We start from the raw sequence: 16,897 nt of genomic DNA, 5'->3' as shown, positions 1-16,897 counted from the left end.
TGTTTGTAAGCTTTTAAATTATATCAAACTCAATAGTTTATATTTTCCACAGCAAAATGGGTGAACTTTGAGCACCTCAATCTCCTGAATGTTTTGGCATTCAGGTCCAAAAAGTCACTTTCTGACCACTTCCACCATGTGCAAATATGTATAAAAAGTTTCATTCAAATCAAAAGGGGTGTAATCAAAAAGCGATTGAAATTAAATGGAATGACCCCACAGTCAGTGTCCCTTACAGAAAAATTACATGATTTCACATGTGAAATTTCCACATTCTATGAAAGAAATCTGGTAAAAATGTGTTTTTGGAACACTTCACATGTGTAATTTCGCATGTGAAATCAAGTCAAAATGTGTGTTTTTGGAACATTTCACATGTGAAATCATGTCAAAATGTGTTTTTGGAACACTTCACATGAGATCTTGTTTTCACATGTGCTGAAGAAAGGCCTAACTTCTGGTCTGGTGATTCCCACTCTGCTTCTTACAGGGTTAGAGATGCTTCTACAGGGGAACATAGTGAGGCAGTGAGTCACTTGTCAGGTTTTTGGGGGCAATAAAGTTCAGTTACTTAGAACACAACATGGCTGAAAGCAAAGGCCATTATTTAGAGTCTGTTTATAGGGACCTATTTCTATAGCTGAACCTGGATGTTTAAACGGCTACGTGAAAGGATGCAGGTACCATTTCACTTCCGCTTAGCTGCATTCACTTCACAACAGCATCAACTAAACAAACACTGGCACCCTGTCCCCTATATAGTGCACTACTTTTGTCCAGGGCCCATATATAGAATACGGTACCATTTGGGACACAACCGTCAGCACATCCTTGCTGGACAGTGTGAAGGTGAGAAAATATCATTAAAACAAGTTTACATTTGCTACAGCTGCAGCTAATACTTCAGTAATAACTGTGTAACTACAATAACGGTGTAATTACAATATCCCATAACTGTATGATTTGGTCACCTCACCTGATAATCCCAGTTGTTGACAGTGTGAGACATCATCTTATGTGAGGTGGAGGATTATAAAACACCCTGCTGAGTTTCCAGTGTTTCCTCTGTATTCATTTAGCAGCTTCAAAAAATATATACATTTTTAGTTTTTATATATACAATAATTGTTGAGACGGTAAAAGAATTTCAGTGAAAATTTAAATGACTAAAATCAGATATCTATATTATGTAGAAAAGATAATGGCACGTGTTTTTTATAAGATCATCTTTGAGAACGAACAACCACCAGAATAAAAACCAGACAGTCAGGGAAAATGTAACATTCTACAAATGTCATGACATGGGGCCCACCATTGATTTTGTTATAATGTTTGCGTCACTCAGATAGCATAAGCCATGGGGAAATCTGTACAATTACAGGAAAGTAGCTTTAAAACGGCAATTTTTCTCTCAGACCCCATGACAAAATGTGTAGAATTCCAGGAAACTAGCTTTAAAACTGAAAACATTTCTCTCCGCCTCATGGCAAAATTTGTAGAACTGCAGGAAATTAGCTTTAAAGTAACTGCCCAGTGAAAATCTCATTTAATAAAAGTTAATATTCTGATAACTCATACCCAAATAATGTTGTTGACTCATCCTATACTTGTAATTGAGACCAAAGTATAAATAGGAGAAAAAATACTTCAAAAACCCCACCTAAAACTTTAATAAATGCTTGCTGTTTCCTTAGAGTATGATGTAATACTTCTCAGGAGGAGGAGCTGGCCAATCAGTGGTCTAGAGGAGGATGAGCTGGCCCATGAGAGGCTACTTGCATGAATATTTTTTATGAGCGGTATACACCCACACCATTTTGTTGTTGGGGTACACCCACACCATTCCAACGCAGAAAAACGTTTTTTTAACATGCTTAATTTAAAAAATGTGGAAGAAAGACTATTTCACTCATACTGTAAGTAAGTATAGTTAATATTTCATAGAAATCTGGAAACACTGGGAAGTTACTTTAAAACAGCAAAATGTCTCTGCGGCCAATAGGAGAGCAACATTGGCCATGCCCACTACCATGACCCCACTGCCCCCCACGCTAACTTTGCCACCTCTGCTGAAAAAAATCTTAGGGGAAACACTGGTTTCTGAAGGACAAACTCCGGCCTACTCCCTAATTCTACATTTTGGGTCATTTCATCATCCCATTGTAGGACAGGATACATGTCAACTCAGGTTTGATAGGCCATGGATACACACTCACAAAAATACTCTTCTACAAGACCTTCTATAAAAGAAACTGCTACTGGAGACATTCATTTGCCATCTCTTCCCTGAAATGTTGAGTCTGTTTTTAAACAATTAAAACCTCATGGAAATCTATATATATATGATTCTCAGTAATGCTCACATAAAAATACTCAAGAGGCCTGAAGCATATTCCACCTGTAATAACTCATTCTAGACGATGTGTGTTTTAGCTATGTTAGTGTAACAGTGACATACGGTAGAAGGTGGACCAATCGCATGAGGTAAACTAAAGAACAGCTCGTTTCACACAAACCTGGTCCTCAATTTTATCTCTGGGATACTGGTGGCAACCTTTAATGTCAATTAAGATATCAAAATATGCAGCCCCCGCATCCGCAGAACAGCGCCAGTAAACCCAAATGTTGGTTAATTTGAGTGATTAAAATAATATCATGTTTGAGGGCGGAGGTAAAACGTTTCATCTGGATCCCTAATGACAGGTTGCCCTTTGCTTACAGAACATCCATCTTGCTCCTGGCTGGCTGCCTGGCTGACTGGCTGGCAGGCTGTTGACTACTGCTAGTGTTGGTGCTGTGTGAAGTCTGTGACTGACTGTAGGATTGGCCACAGGAACCACACTCCAACCAACCGGATGGGGAAGCAGTAAATGCCACACTAACAGACGTGTAAAGTGGGGTTGAAGAATCGCCTAAAGCCTCTGGTGTAGTGTAAGGTTTACTTTCTCTCTGTGGTGAGAGGTTACAAACATGTACTTGTTGTTGTGCCACCAGCAACCAGAACAAGGACAAAGCAGAGGGACTTGCCCAGAAGGTTAATTCTGGATTTAATTCGCACAAAAGTGGAAAGCTTTGAAATAATGTGAAAAGTGGTGCGATCTTGTCCAGAGCGACTTACAGTAAGTAGTGAGTTCATACATTTTCATATTGTATTTGTACTGGTCCCTCGTGGGAGTCAAACACACAACGCCAAACTCTACCAACTGAGCCACACAGGGTAATACACATGTAACATACAATTAAAACACAGCAGCTACACAGCCAACTGTACCTACAACAGCTGACTATCCCTAACCCCAGTTCTCCTCTGACCTGGGACTGTCGGTCACTACGGGTCATTCAGTTTGATTTCTAGATGTCCCTGACAGACAAAAGCAGAATGATCCAGACCGTTAATGGCAGCTGACTGGGCACTGTGCAGAACAGCATGGACTATCTGTTTACTGGCCTGTTTTGAACATCTATCATGCGTTAGAGTGGAGCGGAAACTTCCGGGATGTGTATAGTAGTGTAGTAACAGTGTGTGTCACCCTATGAGACAACTGTGGCTAAATGTAAACACTAGCTCTTGAACTTCACACTGACAGACTGGTGATTGGTGAACATGGACTTTAGCTTGAGGCTTAATGATACATTGTTCCAAATTCCATGTTCAACCAGCATGCACCTGTCAAGAGTTCTACTGCCCTCTATCTGATGATGTTCAATGACTAGGCTAAGTCCTAACCAACTAATTATGCATGAAAAGATCAGGCAATTATGGAAACGTTATACGTTACCATTCATACTTTATATATACACAATATAGGCTACTTTAAATCTAAAATCATCTTTAAGAAGATTAGAAATCTATCACATAGGGCTCTATGATAGGGCAATGTCTTCATTCATAGTTGTTTGGGAATTTAGCTGGGCACAGAAGAGCAGTCATCATCACAACACAAGATAGCAAATGGATGATCTTACTTTTCAATGCTTGGATGAGCGCCTTCCCATCTTTGATTAGTTCTTTGATGAATTTGTTGGTCTTGTCCAGTTCCAGTTCGTGAGACTTTAATCTGTCTCGGAACTGTGGACTGTCCAGATAGCAATCACTAAACTCCAGAGCAGGCAGTCCCATGTTTCCTCTGAGTCCACAGCACCCGAGGTCGGAGGAGGAAGAAATCGTTGACTGGTGATGTGCAATCCACTTAAGAAGGTAGCGGAACACAGAGATTAACACTATGCAGATACCTGTCTACATTACACTACATAGCCAACGCAATAATCTTGCTGACAACATGCAGGCGGGCAACGTGGATCTGGTTTATTTTAGCCTAGGATCCAAACGGTATCCCCCAAAAAATCGCACGCGAAAAAAACTGTGCTTGTATAGGAGGGAAGTACTGAAAGAATATTCACTTATTGGCAGTCAACGATGCCAGGCAACCTGTGCATTCGTCATGACAACGCCGTACTGGTAAGGAAAATAGGAGGAAAATGAAAGAAAAAACGAGGTACGGTAGTTGCTGATTCTTCTCTGGGCGTTTTAAATGCAGAGCTGTCTCTCAAGCGTTGGTGTTCGTTCCATCGTACCAACCTACCCCGAAACAGATAATCCTATGATGGATGCAGCTCTAGACCAATAGCATTGCTCAGTACCAAAACAGTCCGAGAAGGGAAGGCGCACTACAGTTGCGGGAGATGGGTGCATAAAGGAAGGGTTGGTTGGTCAAAAACGCAGTGATGTCACTTTAAAGAGCGGGGAATTTCGTTTTTTTTTTTTTTTTTTTTTTACATCAACCTGCTAAGGCTAGGATAAGAAAAGCGACAACTTGTTGTTAAATCTTCAACTGTTGTCCATTGGGAGAGCAATTGTTAGGTAATTACACACATCACAAGCCTTTATGTACTCTGCATAGTTGCAAATGAAAATGTTATCCATAATTTCAAACAATGTGACTGTTTATGACAACTTTAAACTAGCTATAAACAAATTAATAGTTTAGAAACTACTTATAAGTAAGTAAGTATTGCACTATAGAGAGAGAGAGAGCGAGAGAGAGAGAAAGAAAGAAAGAAAGGGTGTGTGTGTGTGTGTGTGTGTGTGTGTTAGAGGTCGACGAATTTAGATTTTTCAACTCCGATACCGATGCCGATTATTTTAGGACCAAAAAAGCCGATACCAATTAATCAGATGATTTATATATATATATTTATATATATATGTGTAATAATCACAATTACAACAATACTGAATGAACACTTTTATTTTAACTTAATATAATAGATAAATGAACATCTATTTAGTCTCAAATAAATGATGAAACATGTTCAATCTGGTTTAAATAATGAAAAAACACAGTGTTGGAGAAGAAAGTAAAAGTGCAATATGTGCCATGTAAAAAAGCTAACATTTAAGTTCCTTGCTCAGAACATGAGAACGTATGAAAGCTGGTGGTTCCTTTTAACATGACACTTCAATATTCCCAGTTAAGAAGTTTTAGGTTGTAGTTATTATAGAAATTTTAGGACTATTTCTCTCTATAACATTTGCATTTCATATACCTTTGACTATTGGATGTTCTTATAGGCACTATAGTATTGCCAGCCTAATCTCGGTAGTTGATAGGCTTGAAGTCATAAACAGCGCTGTGCTTCAAGCATTGCGAAGAGCTGCTGGCAAACGCAGGAAAGTGCTGTTTGAATGAATGCTTATGAGCCTGCAGCTGCTTACCACCGCTCAGTCAGACTGCTCTATCAAATATCAAATCATAGACTTAACTATAATATAATAAACACACAGAAATACGAGCCTTAGGTCATTAATATGGTCGAATCCGGAAACTATCATTTCGAAAACAAAACGTTTATTCTTTCAGTGAAATACGGAACCGTTCTGTATTTTATCGAACGGGTGGCATCCATAAGTCTAAATATTGCTGTTACATTGCACAACCTTCAATGTTATGTCATAATTATGTAAAATTCTGGCAAATTAATTACAATCTTTGTTAGGAAGAAATGGTCTTCACACAGTTCGCAACGAGCCAGGCGGCCCAAACTGCTGCATATACCCTGACTCTGCTTGCACAGAATGCAAGAGAAGTGAGTAAATTTCCCTAGTTAATATTGCCTGCTAACATGAATTTCTTTTAACTAAATATGCAGGTTTAAAAATATATACTTGTGTATTGATTTTAAGAAAGGCATTGATATTTATGGTTAGGTACATAGGTGCAACGACAGTGCTTTTTTCGCAAATGCGCTTATTAAATCATCACCTAATGAACATCCAATCACATTAACTGTTACTCTCTCGCGGGAATTCCATTAACGGTCCGTATGTAGCCAAATGTAGCTGCTGCTCATTCAGTTTGCTTGAAAATGGATGAATGGTTAAAAAAGTAAGGCCCGTGTCCATAGAGACACATACCAGCTCTACTGGTAGATCTGCTACTACCAGCAGTACTACAGCTGTCGACGACACAAGTTGTTCTGCTTCCATGAGCACATCCAATGCTAGCATCAGTAATTCTACATTTGTTGTTTGCCCAGCTAGCATGGACACTTGTGAATCTGATGCAGCCGAAGAGCTAATTCTCCCTTACCCGGGAAAGCACTGAACAACAGACAGGGACGTTGGACCACAGAAGAGGCGCAAATATGATGAGAACTACATTGATTTGGGGTTCACTTATATTGGGAGTAGTGCCTTTCCTCAGCCACAGTGTGTTATATGTGCAAAAGCATTATCTCACAACTCGATGAAACCTTCACTCTTGCGCAGACATTTAGAAACAAACATGCCAATTTGAAAAATAAGCCATTCAAGTTTTTTGAGCGAGAATTAAGACGACTTTCGAGTAGTAAGACATGTATAAAAGCAACAGATACCATTAATAAGAAGGGGCTAGAAGCGTCTTATATGGTGAGCTACCGAGTGGATAAGACAAGCCCCATACTATTGTGGAGGACTTCATTCTTCCTGCTGCCGCGGATATGGCTGGGACAATGCTGGGGGAAAAGGCCATTAAAACTATACAGACAATGACTTCATCAAACAACAATTTTTCACAACGCATCAGTGACATGGCAGGAGATGTTTTGAAACAATTACTGCTTTGTTTCAAAACAAGCCAGTGAATTATATGCGTTACAGCTGGATAAGTCAACAGACGTGGCAGGCCTGGCACAGCTCCTGGTATATGTCTGTTACTTTTATGGGGGTTCAATAAAGGAAGACATCCTCTTCTGCAAACCATTGGAAACCAGGACCACAGGAGAGGATATTTTTAAAGTACTGGACAGCTTTGTGACATCAAATGGACTTTGGTGGTCAAGATGTGTTGGTATCTGTACTGATGGCGCAAAAGCCATGACAGGGAGACATAGTGGAGTGGTAAGGGGCGTTGCTCCCGAGGACACTTGGGTACACTGCAGCATCCACCGAGAGGCTCTTGCTGCCAAGGGAATGCCCGACAGCTTGAAAGACATTTTGGACACTACAGTGAAAATTGTTAACTTTGTTAAAGCAAGGCCCCTGAACTCTTGTGTATTTTCTGCACTATGCAATGATATGGGCAGCGACCATGAAACACTTTTACAACATACAGAAGTGCACTGGTTATCAAGGGGCAAAGTATTGACACGTTTTTTTGAATTGAGAGACGAGCTTAAAGTTTTCTTTACTGACCATAATTTTCACTTGTCTGACTGCTTGCATGATGACGAGTTTCTCACACGACTGGCCTATCTGGGTGATGTTTTTTCTCGGCTGAATGATCTGAATTTAGGATTACAGGGACTCTCTGCAACTATATTCAATGTGTGGGACAACATTGAGACTATGATTAAGAAGTTGGAGCTCTTCTCTGTCTGCATTAACAAGGACAACACACAGGTCTTTCCATCATTGTATGATTTTTTGTGTGCAAATGAACTCAAGCTTACGGACAATGTCAAATGTGATATAGCGAAGCACCTGAGTGAGTTGGGTGCGCAATTACGCAGGTACTTTCCTGAAACGGATGACACAAACAACTGTATTCATTATCCCTTTCATGCCCTGCCTCCAGTCCACATAACGACATCTGAACAAGAGAGCCTCGTCGAAATTGCAACAAGCGGAAATTGCAACAAGCGGAAATTTAATTTAATCAGAAGCCACTGCCAGATTTCTGGATTGGGCTGCGCTCAGAGTATCCTGCTTGGCAAATCGCACTGTTAAGACACTGATGCCCTTTGCAACCACGTACCTATGTGAGAGTGGATTCTCGGCCCTCACTAGCATGAAAACTAAATACAGACACAGACTGTGTGTGGAAAATGATTTAAGACTGAGACTCTCTCCAATACAACCCAACATTGCAGAGTTATGTGCATCCTTTCAAGCACACTCTTCTCATTAACCTGTGGAGAGTTATTCACAATTTTTGATGAACAAATCAAGTTTTATATGTAAGATGGCTAAATAAAGAGCAAAATTATTGATTAGTATTATATTATTATTTGTGCCCTGGTCGTATAAGAGCTCTTTGTCATTTCCCACGAGCCGGGTTGTGACAAAAGCTCACACTCATTCTTATGTTTAATATATGTATCGTATAGTGCTTCAACACCTGTAATGCTTTCTGTTTGGGGTTTTAGGCTGGGTTTCTGTACAGCACTTTGTGACATCAGCTGATGTAAGAAGGGCTTTATAAATACATTTGATTGATTGATTGATTGATAGTGTGTGTGGCAGGCTTACAATGAAGGCAAAAAACAACATTTGAGAGTGCGCTGACCCTGGTGCTAGAGGAGGAATGTAGCTGGAGGCTGAATGTTTGAAGGGGTACGGGACTATAAAAAGTTTGGGAACCACTGCTGGACAGTACAGTGTCCCATGTATTCTAGTAGTGTCCCCTATACTGTGCAGTACAGTGTCCCATTAATTCTAGTAGTGTCCCGTATACTGTGCAGTACAGTGTCCCATGAATTCTAGTAGTGTCCCATATACTGTACAGTACAGTGTCCCATGTATTCTAGTAGTGTCCCAGTGACCCATTCTCTAGTAGTCTATAGTAGTCTTTTATAGGGTGGTTTGTTCCAGCTGCCTTCAACTAAGCCATAAAAATAAACATTTACATTGAATGTGAATGTAATGTTCTGCAAGATATTTTTTTAGGCACTATGAATGAATTTTAGAATCACATAGTTCATCCACAATATTTTTCCTTGTTGAATGAGTGGTGTGCAATCACCCATTTTGAACTCTCAACCAACCATGTCATGGAAGTACATGCATCATTCTCTGAGGCTCGAGCCAGTCACTCATAGATAGAGGAGAAAGGTGTTCCCCTCTGGTTGACATGCTGGGAAGGAGAATGCCCCTCTCTGTCTCCAGTCTAGCCAGCACTAGTATCCCCAACCCCAGCCAACTATGTGGTAGAGGGAGACACAGTGGGCCTTTCAGTCCCCCCCAGCATTGGTCCAAAAAGCATGTTTCTAGAGGGTCCCGAGAAGGTCAGAAACAGCAATCAGGAAGTCTTCAGGGGAACTCTCTCATATACTTATAAGCCAGGCCGAGGGTGATCTCACAGCTGGCACATTTCGGCGAGGCTCCAGAGCACTCTTAGATGGGAAAGACACTTAAGAATTTGCCATATTCTCTTATCCTCTTTCCAGAGAGGCCAGGGGCCCATTGCTGTCATACCGCTGGTGTTATACAATTCACATATGGATTACACTGGGTGTCATTCACCATATGAAGCCCTAAGCCATCTCCACTACCTCTATATAATACACTCAGAGAACACCTTCTATGCATGTACAGCACAGGTGGCTGGTGGCACCTTCATTGGGTAGGATGGGCTCATAGTAATGGCTGGAAAGGAATAAATGGAATGGTATCGAACACATCAAACATGTTTTCCACGTGGTTGATGCCATTCCATTCACTCCATTCCAGCCATTATTATGAGCCGTCCTCCCCTCAGCAGCCTCCGGTGATGTACAGTCATCTGTGACTAGAATCTTATTTCTGAGGCGTTTGTAAGGAGAGCGTATAATATTTTATTGGTGGTCTTGTCTGCCATCTCCTGGTTAAAGCAAGTGCTAAAAGAGGCCTGTCAAATCCGGGACTTTCAAATTGCTGTGAAAAATGAATAGGTAAGGGATAAGTAGGTCAGGTGTGTGTGTGTGTGTTCTTAATAACATGCAATGATCACTATGTTTAAAGTTCACATCTCACAAAGAAATATCCTTCTTTAACCAAGCTAATCAACAATGTGATGAAACACCTCCACGACTGTTGAAATCAATGATGTCTGGGTATACTCCATGTGTCCTGCCTCCAATGAATGTTAAAGTTACCTGATGTATTTTCAACATTATTTCACTTAGCCTGTATTATAAAAAATGATTGAACATGCAGATGTAGTGTATGAATTATTGGATGGCCACAGTTTGGGAAAGTGCCCTTGAAGACTAAAAACAGCAGTCCACATGAGGCAGAGGGAATTATTCATTTAGCCTGCACTTTCTATGTTTTTGACAGTGTGGCTCTACAGCAACACTCACTTGCCTTGCCTTGCCTACCACAGTAAAAATAGAACCAGAGAGTAGCTAACAAGAGCTTTGCTTTTCTCTTACTGAGATGTCATGTAGGGAGTTATGGTGTAAAACTTTATTATAAAGGTGTTGCTCACTCACTTCCTGTTTTAATTCACATTCATCTTGTTAATGTGACGTTTTTCTCTTATGTCTCCAGGAGACCCAATAGGAATGTATCATATCATAGGCAGCCTGCTCACTTCCCGGTGCAGGCCAGGGACCCACGTCACTCCCTGAGCTAGTGGTTTAAATATAGCCCTGACAACGGCCTGCTGAAATGGATCTGGTGACGCTGGGCGGCTCCTGGATGATTGACGGAGTACAAATACAGACAGAGTCACCCAGGCAGCCACTGCACCACAGGGGCCAGTTCTCCCAGGAGACCCACTTCCACAGGAGGCCTGACACACAGACGCTGAGAGACTCATCCAATTCACACTCAGGAAAAAGCGACAGGGCGGACATGCTGGCTCATCTGGGGCATTGTAACATGGCGTTGTCACAGGTAAGTTCTGTCTTGGTCGGTTCCGGTCCCACCCACTCTCAGCCAGTCGCTGGACGTCATTCGCACCCAGGGGTTTGTCCTGGTGTTCTCCGGAACTTGTCTGGCACTACAGTAACAGTTCCACTTCCAGTAATACAATGAGTGACTACTGCTGTTCCTTCTACTGCTGCTGCTTGGAAAAATAGTCTCTATGTGGGAAGGCCTAGCTTCCTCCTGTGGCTTTTTGTTCTGAACCAAGGCCAGAATGATTTCCAAGACATTCCGGATGTGGAGTCTGGCTAAGCCTGTGTATGCTAATGATAACAGGCTACCACTGGCTACCGTTCTGCTTTCAATCTAAAAAGGCCAGGCACAGGCTCCATGACAGCTGCACGGGGCTCTTTTTCCAGGGCATAAGATTAGGAAGATTTTCACTGAAAGTCATCTCCATTTTCTGGGTGAACGTGACTGTGCTGCCTACTAATCCAGACCAGGAAAGTGATTTGATCAGGGATTAGTCATTCTCAAAAGGATTTTTTTGTTGTTGCTTGTTTGACTGATTAGAGTGATTGATAGGTGACCTTGGAGCCAAACAGCTGGGAATAGACTGATTGCATGTGGCTGTGCACTTTACATTATGGCTGCAGACAGAGATATTGATATGCTATAAAGAATTAGGACTGTTTTCTGTCATTTTAGAGAGGTCCTATTTTATTTGTGTACAAACATAGTCTAATATAAATATACTTTTCTCTGAATGACTTGCTTTCTAATATTAGTGATGTGTTTAAACATTTGTAATATGATATCACTGCCATCTGCAACTGATATCCATGTGAATTGAATCACATTACTTTAAACAATGAAAGCAAACAGGTCTGCACATGTGGCGATTTGCTTGGCCTGCAACGCAATCTGATTCATGCACCATTTCATACGCAAACCGGAGGTCCATGTAAGGCAATCGGCTTTTCTCGTAATCAAATTATAAGGCGTTCTTATCCCGCATTACAGTTACCTTTTTTCTCTTCCTTGAAAAAAACGAGCGCGCATATCCCACACTTCCAGTGACACCAGAATCAACAATTGTCCCGTGACTCTGTCCAGCCACAGGGGCATTTAGCAGGCACATCTCGTCCAGAGGGACTCTACAGAATGACAGAGGGAGAAATTACTGTGCTCTCCATGGGGCCAACGACACAGCAAAACTACAGACCTCTCATACGGCTCTACTGTATGAACGGAGGACATCATCTACAGATTCTACCGGATGGGACTGTCGCGGGCAACAGAGATGAAAATAAAGATGGTAAGAATTGTTTTTGGGAGGTATTCGATATTCTGAACTATAATACACAGTTAAATAAACATATGATGAATGTTTAGTTACGTTTTGGTATTGTAGGCTATAAACATAAATAAAGAGTCGCACACTTTATACACTGAACAAAAATATAAACGCAACATGTAAAGTGCTGGTCCCAGTGGCGGTTCTAGCTTGTATGGCTCCCTGGGCGAATTTCCCCAACACAAATAAATAATCATAACATTTAAAAATATATACAACAATAAGACTCATAAATATCAAAAAGAAGTAACAAAGACAAATGTTGATTTGGCACTCGAGCATCAATACATTACCCATCCCCCAACACCGTCAACCAAGAGTCAAGACTTAACCAATACACCTTGGTGGTGTGCAGACTGGTTTTATATTATTCTTAACGATTTCGCACAAACCAGAAAAAAATGCAACAATATGTCTATGAAACTATATATTCACAGTATTATGAATGAATTGTGGTTTATTTGGTAGCATTTCATAGTGTGACTGATTTTACTAATTGCATTAGTACTGTACAAAGTTAGAGGTGCGCTATTTGATAGATTCCCCTGCTCCCCCCACCTCGGGTTTCCAGTGGGGAGACCTGAGGTCAACCTACCCCCGCCCCCTCCCCATCTCATACTTCTGAGTGGGAGACCTTCCCAGGCAGTAGCCTGCCTAGCTCACAAACTAGAATCAGGGCACCCACTCCGACAAGGTTAATTGACCCACAGTCCCACACGGTGACATAATATCATTAACGTGACGTCCAAATGAGCGATAGAAAACCGATCGCACAAATGTCACCATTCCAACAACAACATTTTTTGGCCGGCGGCCCATGTCACCTATACCTAAATCCGCCACTGGCTGGTCCCATGTTTCATGAGCTGAAATAAAAGATCCCCGAAAATTTCCATATGAACAAAAAGCATATTTCTCTCAAATTTTGTGCACAAATTTGTTTATATCCCTGTTAGTGAGCATTTTATATTTTGTCAAGATAATCCATCCACCTGAAATATGTGGCATATTAAGAAGTTGATTAAACAGCATGATCATTATACAGGTGCACCTTATGCTGGGGACAATATAAAGGCCACTTTAAAATGTGCAGTTTTGTCACACAACACAAAAATGGCTCAAGTGTTTCACCATTTGAGGGAGCATGCAATTGGCATGCTGACTGCAGGAATGTCCACCAGAGCTGTTGCCAGAGAATTTAATGTTAATTTCTCTACCTCCAACGTCGTTTTAGAGAATTTGGCAGTACGTCCAACCGGCCTCACAACCGCATTTCAGTTGACTGATTTCCTTATATGAACTGTAATTCAGCAATATCGTTGAAATAGTTGCACGTTGCGTTTATATTTTTAAGCTCCCAGTAATTAATTGGTGACCCACCAATGTGTCGGCATCACTGTGCCTTCTTCGGGCTTTAGTTTGGTGTTGACATGTAGAGGAGCATAGGCCTACTAACACCTTACGTTTACAGTTATTTAGAATAGCCTATAGGCATATCAGCTACTTACCTCAGAAATAATACATAGTTGAATACGTTTATTTATACCATTAAGAAACAATATCACTTTTGTGAAGTATTTAGAGGGAGCAGTCTCATTCTCACACCTTTCTAATAATGTTCTCATGATAGGCTTTAGGGACAACCTGACGCCAACTACCACTACAATCAGCCCTTCGTTTTGACACCAGCCTGTGTATTTGTGCTCTAGACATCCTGAAGGTAAAAGCAGTGAGTGTTGGTGTGGTGGCCATCAAGGGCCATGAGACGGGCCGTTACCTGGCCATGGACAAAGATGGTCATCTCTATGGATCGGTGAGTCTCTCCTAGCAACACTTTGGAAATTACTGTATCAAACTCTGTATAAAATTAAACAGTTCCTAATCAAAAACCCAGATGGAAAACTACAGTATAGCTTTCACCTCTTTGAGCTAGACAATTTGATCATGTAGCTTAACTAACCTAAGAATTATTATGAGTAATCCATTACCCTGGGGGAAATCACAATCATCAAGAGATGAGAAACATCAACCAAACAGATGTATCAGAAGGGGTTGCTTTGGGTTTCCTATCTTCAAGTCAAAGTCTTCATTCATTGTATCTTGAAGTCAAAGTCTTAATTTATTATAATGATTAGAGGCTAGGTTTCCGGACACAGAAAATCTCCATTGAGCATACTTTTTGTCCAGGACTAGGTTTAATCTGTGTCCAGGAAACCACCCCTAAATGTTCTTAATCTAACTTTATTTATTCCAGAAAACTCTGAAGGATGAGTGTTACTTCCTGGAGAAGATGGAAGAGAACCATTACAACACATACAGGTCTCAGAAGTACCAGGCCAAAGACTGGTTCCTGGGGCTCAAGAGGAACGGGCAGCCTAAAGCTGGCCAAAGGACACACATAGGCCAGAAGGCCATATATTTTCTGCCTCGGCCTGTTGACAACACCACCATGTAAAGGCAGAAGACAGGAAATGTCAACAATGACCATGTCACAGCAATCAATCACCTCAATTCACTTTGAACAATGTGCTCTTAATCAATAAGTAAATGTGACAAAGCATCAATAATAATTATGTTATTATATTTTATGATCTATGGGCCATTTTAATGTATTCCTTTTGTACGATAATAGCATATGTATCACACAAATGGTTTCTTATTTATATCCTATGTTTCCTCATATTTGTTGGAGAATATTTATTAATAAAATGTTGTAAAAAATATATTTTTATTTTAGTTTTCATAATAGAATGGGCACATTTTCATTGAAATACAATTTCATATTAAATATTGTAGCAAATGCTGGAATTATATTATCATAGGACTCCTAGCATGTCCCATAACAACTATTACAAAGGTTATTAGACTGGTATTACTTCAGTCCTACTGACACATGTGGCACATTCTTATTTTTTTACTTTAACTCTTAAGGAATAGTATATTATGAAGTGGGTGGTTCCAGCCCTGAATGCTGATTGGCTGACAGCTGTGGTATGTCAGACCATATACACGGTTATGACAAAATATTTATTTTTACTGTTCTAATTAAGTTGCTAACCAGTTTATAATAGCAATAAGGAACCTCAGAGGTTTGTGCTATATGGCCTACATACCACGGCTAAGGGCTGTATCCAGGCACTCCGCTTTGCGTCATGCATAAGAAATTCACTTAGCCGTGATATATTGGCCATATAGCACACAACCTCGTGCCTTATTGCTAAATTTTATCACACCGTTTTTACTTATTCTTGTTTGTACGGCACTGTCATACTCATAAATACTGAGAAGAGATACTGACTATGACCATAGGGTGGCAGCATTGAACCTTGCTCAATTCATACTGTTCATTCAGGAAACGTAACGTAGGAGTACAGCTGAAATAGATCTGTTGGTTGGTAGAAACCTGTTGATATAAGCATGGCCATAATTACATATGAGGGCACGAGGTCCGGACCTTGATAATCTTTTCTAATTTTAAAATATATATATAGATATTTAAAATATATATATAGAAAAATACAGTACCAGTCAAAAGTTTGGACACTACTCATTCCAGGGTTTTTCTTTATTTTTGCTATTTTCTACAACCAGCTTCACTCACAACATTTGGCATCAGCAAACCGCTCGCCCACATGACTCTGTCTGCCAACTGCCCTGTACAGTTGAAACTGGGATTCATCCTTGAAGAGCACACTTCTCCAGCGTGCCAGTGGCCATCGAAGGTGAGCATTTGCCCACTGAAGTCGGTTACAAGCTGAACTGCAGTCAGGTCAAGACCCTGGTGGGACGACGAGCACGCAGATGAGCTTCCCAGATGAGCTTCCCTTTCTGAAAGTTTGTGCAGAAAATCTTCAGTTGTGCAAACCCACAGCTGTTTGGGGGGCTGGTCTCAGACGATCCCTCAGGTGAAGAAGCCAGATGTGGAGGGCTTGCATGGTTCACTTGGTAAGAGGTTGTGAGGCCAGTTGGACGTACTGCAAAATTCTCTAAAACTACATTGGTAGAGAAATGAACATTCAATTATATGGCAACAGCTCTGGTGGACATTCCTGCAGTCAGCATGTCAAGTGCACGCTCCCTCTGAGCCTTTATATTGTCCCCAGCACAAGGTCCACCTGTGTAATGATCATGCTGTTTAATCAGCTTCTTAATATTGCCAAAACCTGTCAGGTGGATGGATTATCTTGGCAATGGATAATCTTGGCAATGGATAAAATGTTCACTAACAGGGATGTTGTGCAAAACATTTGAGAGAAAGAAGCTCTTTGTGCATATTGAACATTTTGTGGATCTTTTATTTCAGCTCATGAAACATGGGACCAACACTTTAAATGTTGAGTTTATATTTGTGTTCAGTATATATATTACTGGTCAACATCTAAATATTGCTCCCAGCGTTGATCAAAACTCAGAACGCTTATATTCTTGATCTGACTGAGTTCTAATCGCGCCTGCCTCTTTGTGAACGAGTGGAATGACACTCAGTAGTT

At 40.7% G+C, this 16,897-nt stretch overlaps 2 protein-coding genes across 5 annotated transcripts in view; one reads left to right on the top strand and one right to left on the bottom strand.

Annotated features, from left to right (window-relative positions):
- The window catches only part of LOC139537783 (rho GTPase-activating protein 26-like), a 139,253-nt gene extending 134,671 nt beyond the window's left edge, over positions 1-4,582 (bottom strand). For 2 of the 4 annotated variants that reach the window (XM_071339554.1, XM_071339555.1), the window contains exon 1: positions 3,967-4,581. In XM_071339554.1, the coding sequence (XP_071195655.1) occupies positions 3,967-4,120 (154 nt within the window). In that variant the 5' untranslated portion in view covers positions 4,121-4,581. Of the gene's footprint in view, positions 1-3,966 lie in introns of all 4 variants that reach the window. The other 2 variants (XM_071339557.1, XM_071339552.1) reach the window with 2 other exon arrangements.
- A 6,204-nt stretch (positions 4,583-10,786) lies between these two features.
- On the top strand, positions 10,787-15,129 carry LOC139537782 (putative fibroblast growth factor 1). Its single transcript, XM_071339551.1, has 4 exons — positions 10,787-11,080; positions 12,167-12,368; positions 14,117-14,220; positions 14,662-15,129. Exons 1-4 carry the CDS (start codon positions 10,853-10,855, stop codon positions 14,860-14,862), a joined length of 735 nt encoding a protein of 244 aa, XP_071195652.1. The 5' UTR covers positions 10,787-10,852; the 3' UTR covers positions 14,863-15,129.
- The last annotated feature ends 1,768 nt before the right edge of the window (positions 15,130-16,897 follow it).

This window comes from Salvelinus alpinus, chromosome 13 (genome assembly GCF_045679555.1).
Source record: "Salvelinus alpinus chromosome 13, SLU_Salpinus.1, whole genome shotgun sequence".
NCBI classification, from domain to species: domain Eukaryota; kingdom Metazoa; phylum Chordata; class Actinopteri; order Salmoniformes; family Salmonidae; genus Salvelinus; species Salvelinus alpinus.
Note: the sequence above shows the minus strand (reverse complement) of the source record. Positions and strands in the feature narration are given on the sequence as shown.

Bases quoted from the DNA above. Each gene is read 5' to 3' on its own strand.
- LOC139537782 (XM_071339551.1), top strand. From the start codon at position 10,853: ATGGATCTGGTGACGCTGGGCGGCTCCTGGATGATTGACGGAGTACAA. The intron at 11,081-12,166 runs GTAAGTTCTGTC...GACTCTGTCCAG, and splicing joins GTAACATGGCGTTGTCACAG to CCACAGGGGCATTTAGCAGG. The intron at 12,369-14,116 runs GTAAGAATTGTT...TTTGTGCTCTAG, and splicing joins CAGAGATGAAAATAAAGATG to ACATCCTGAAGGTAAAAGCA.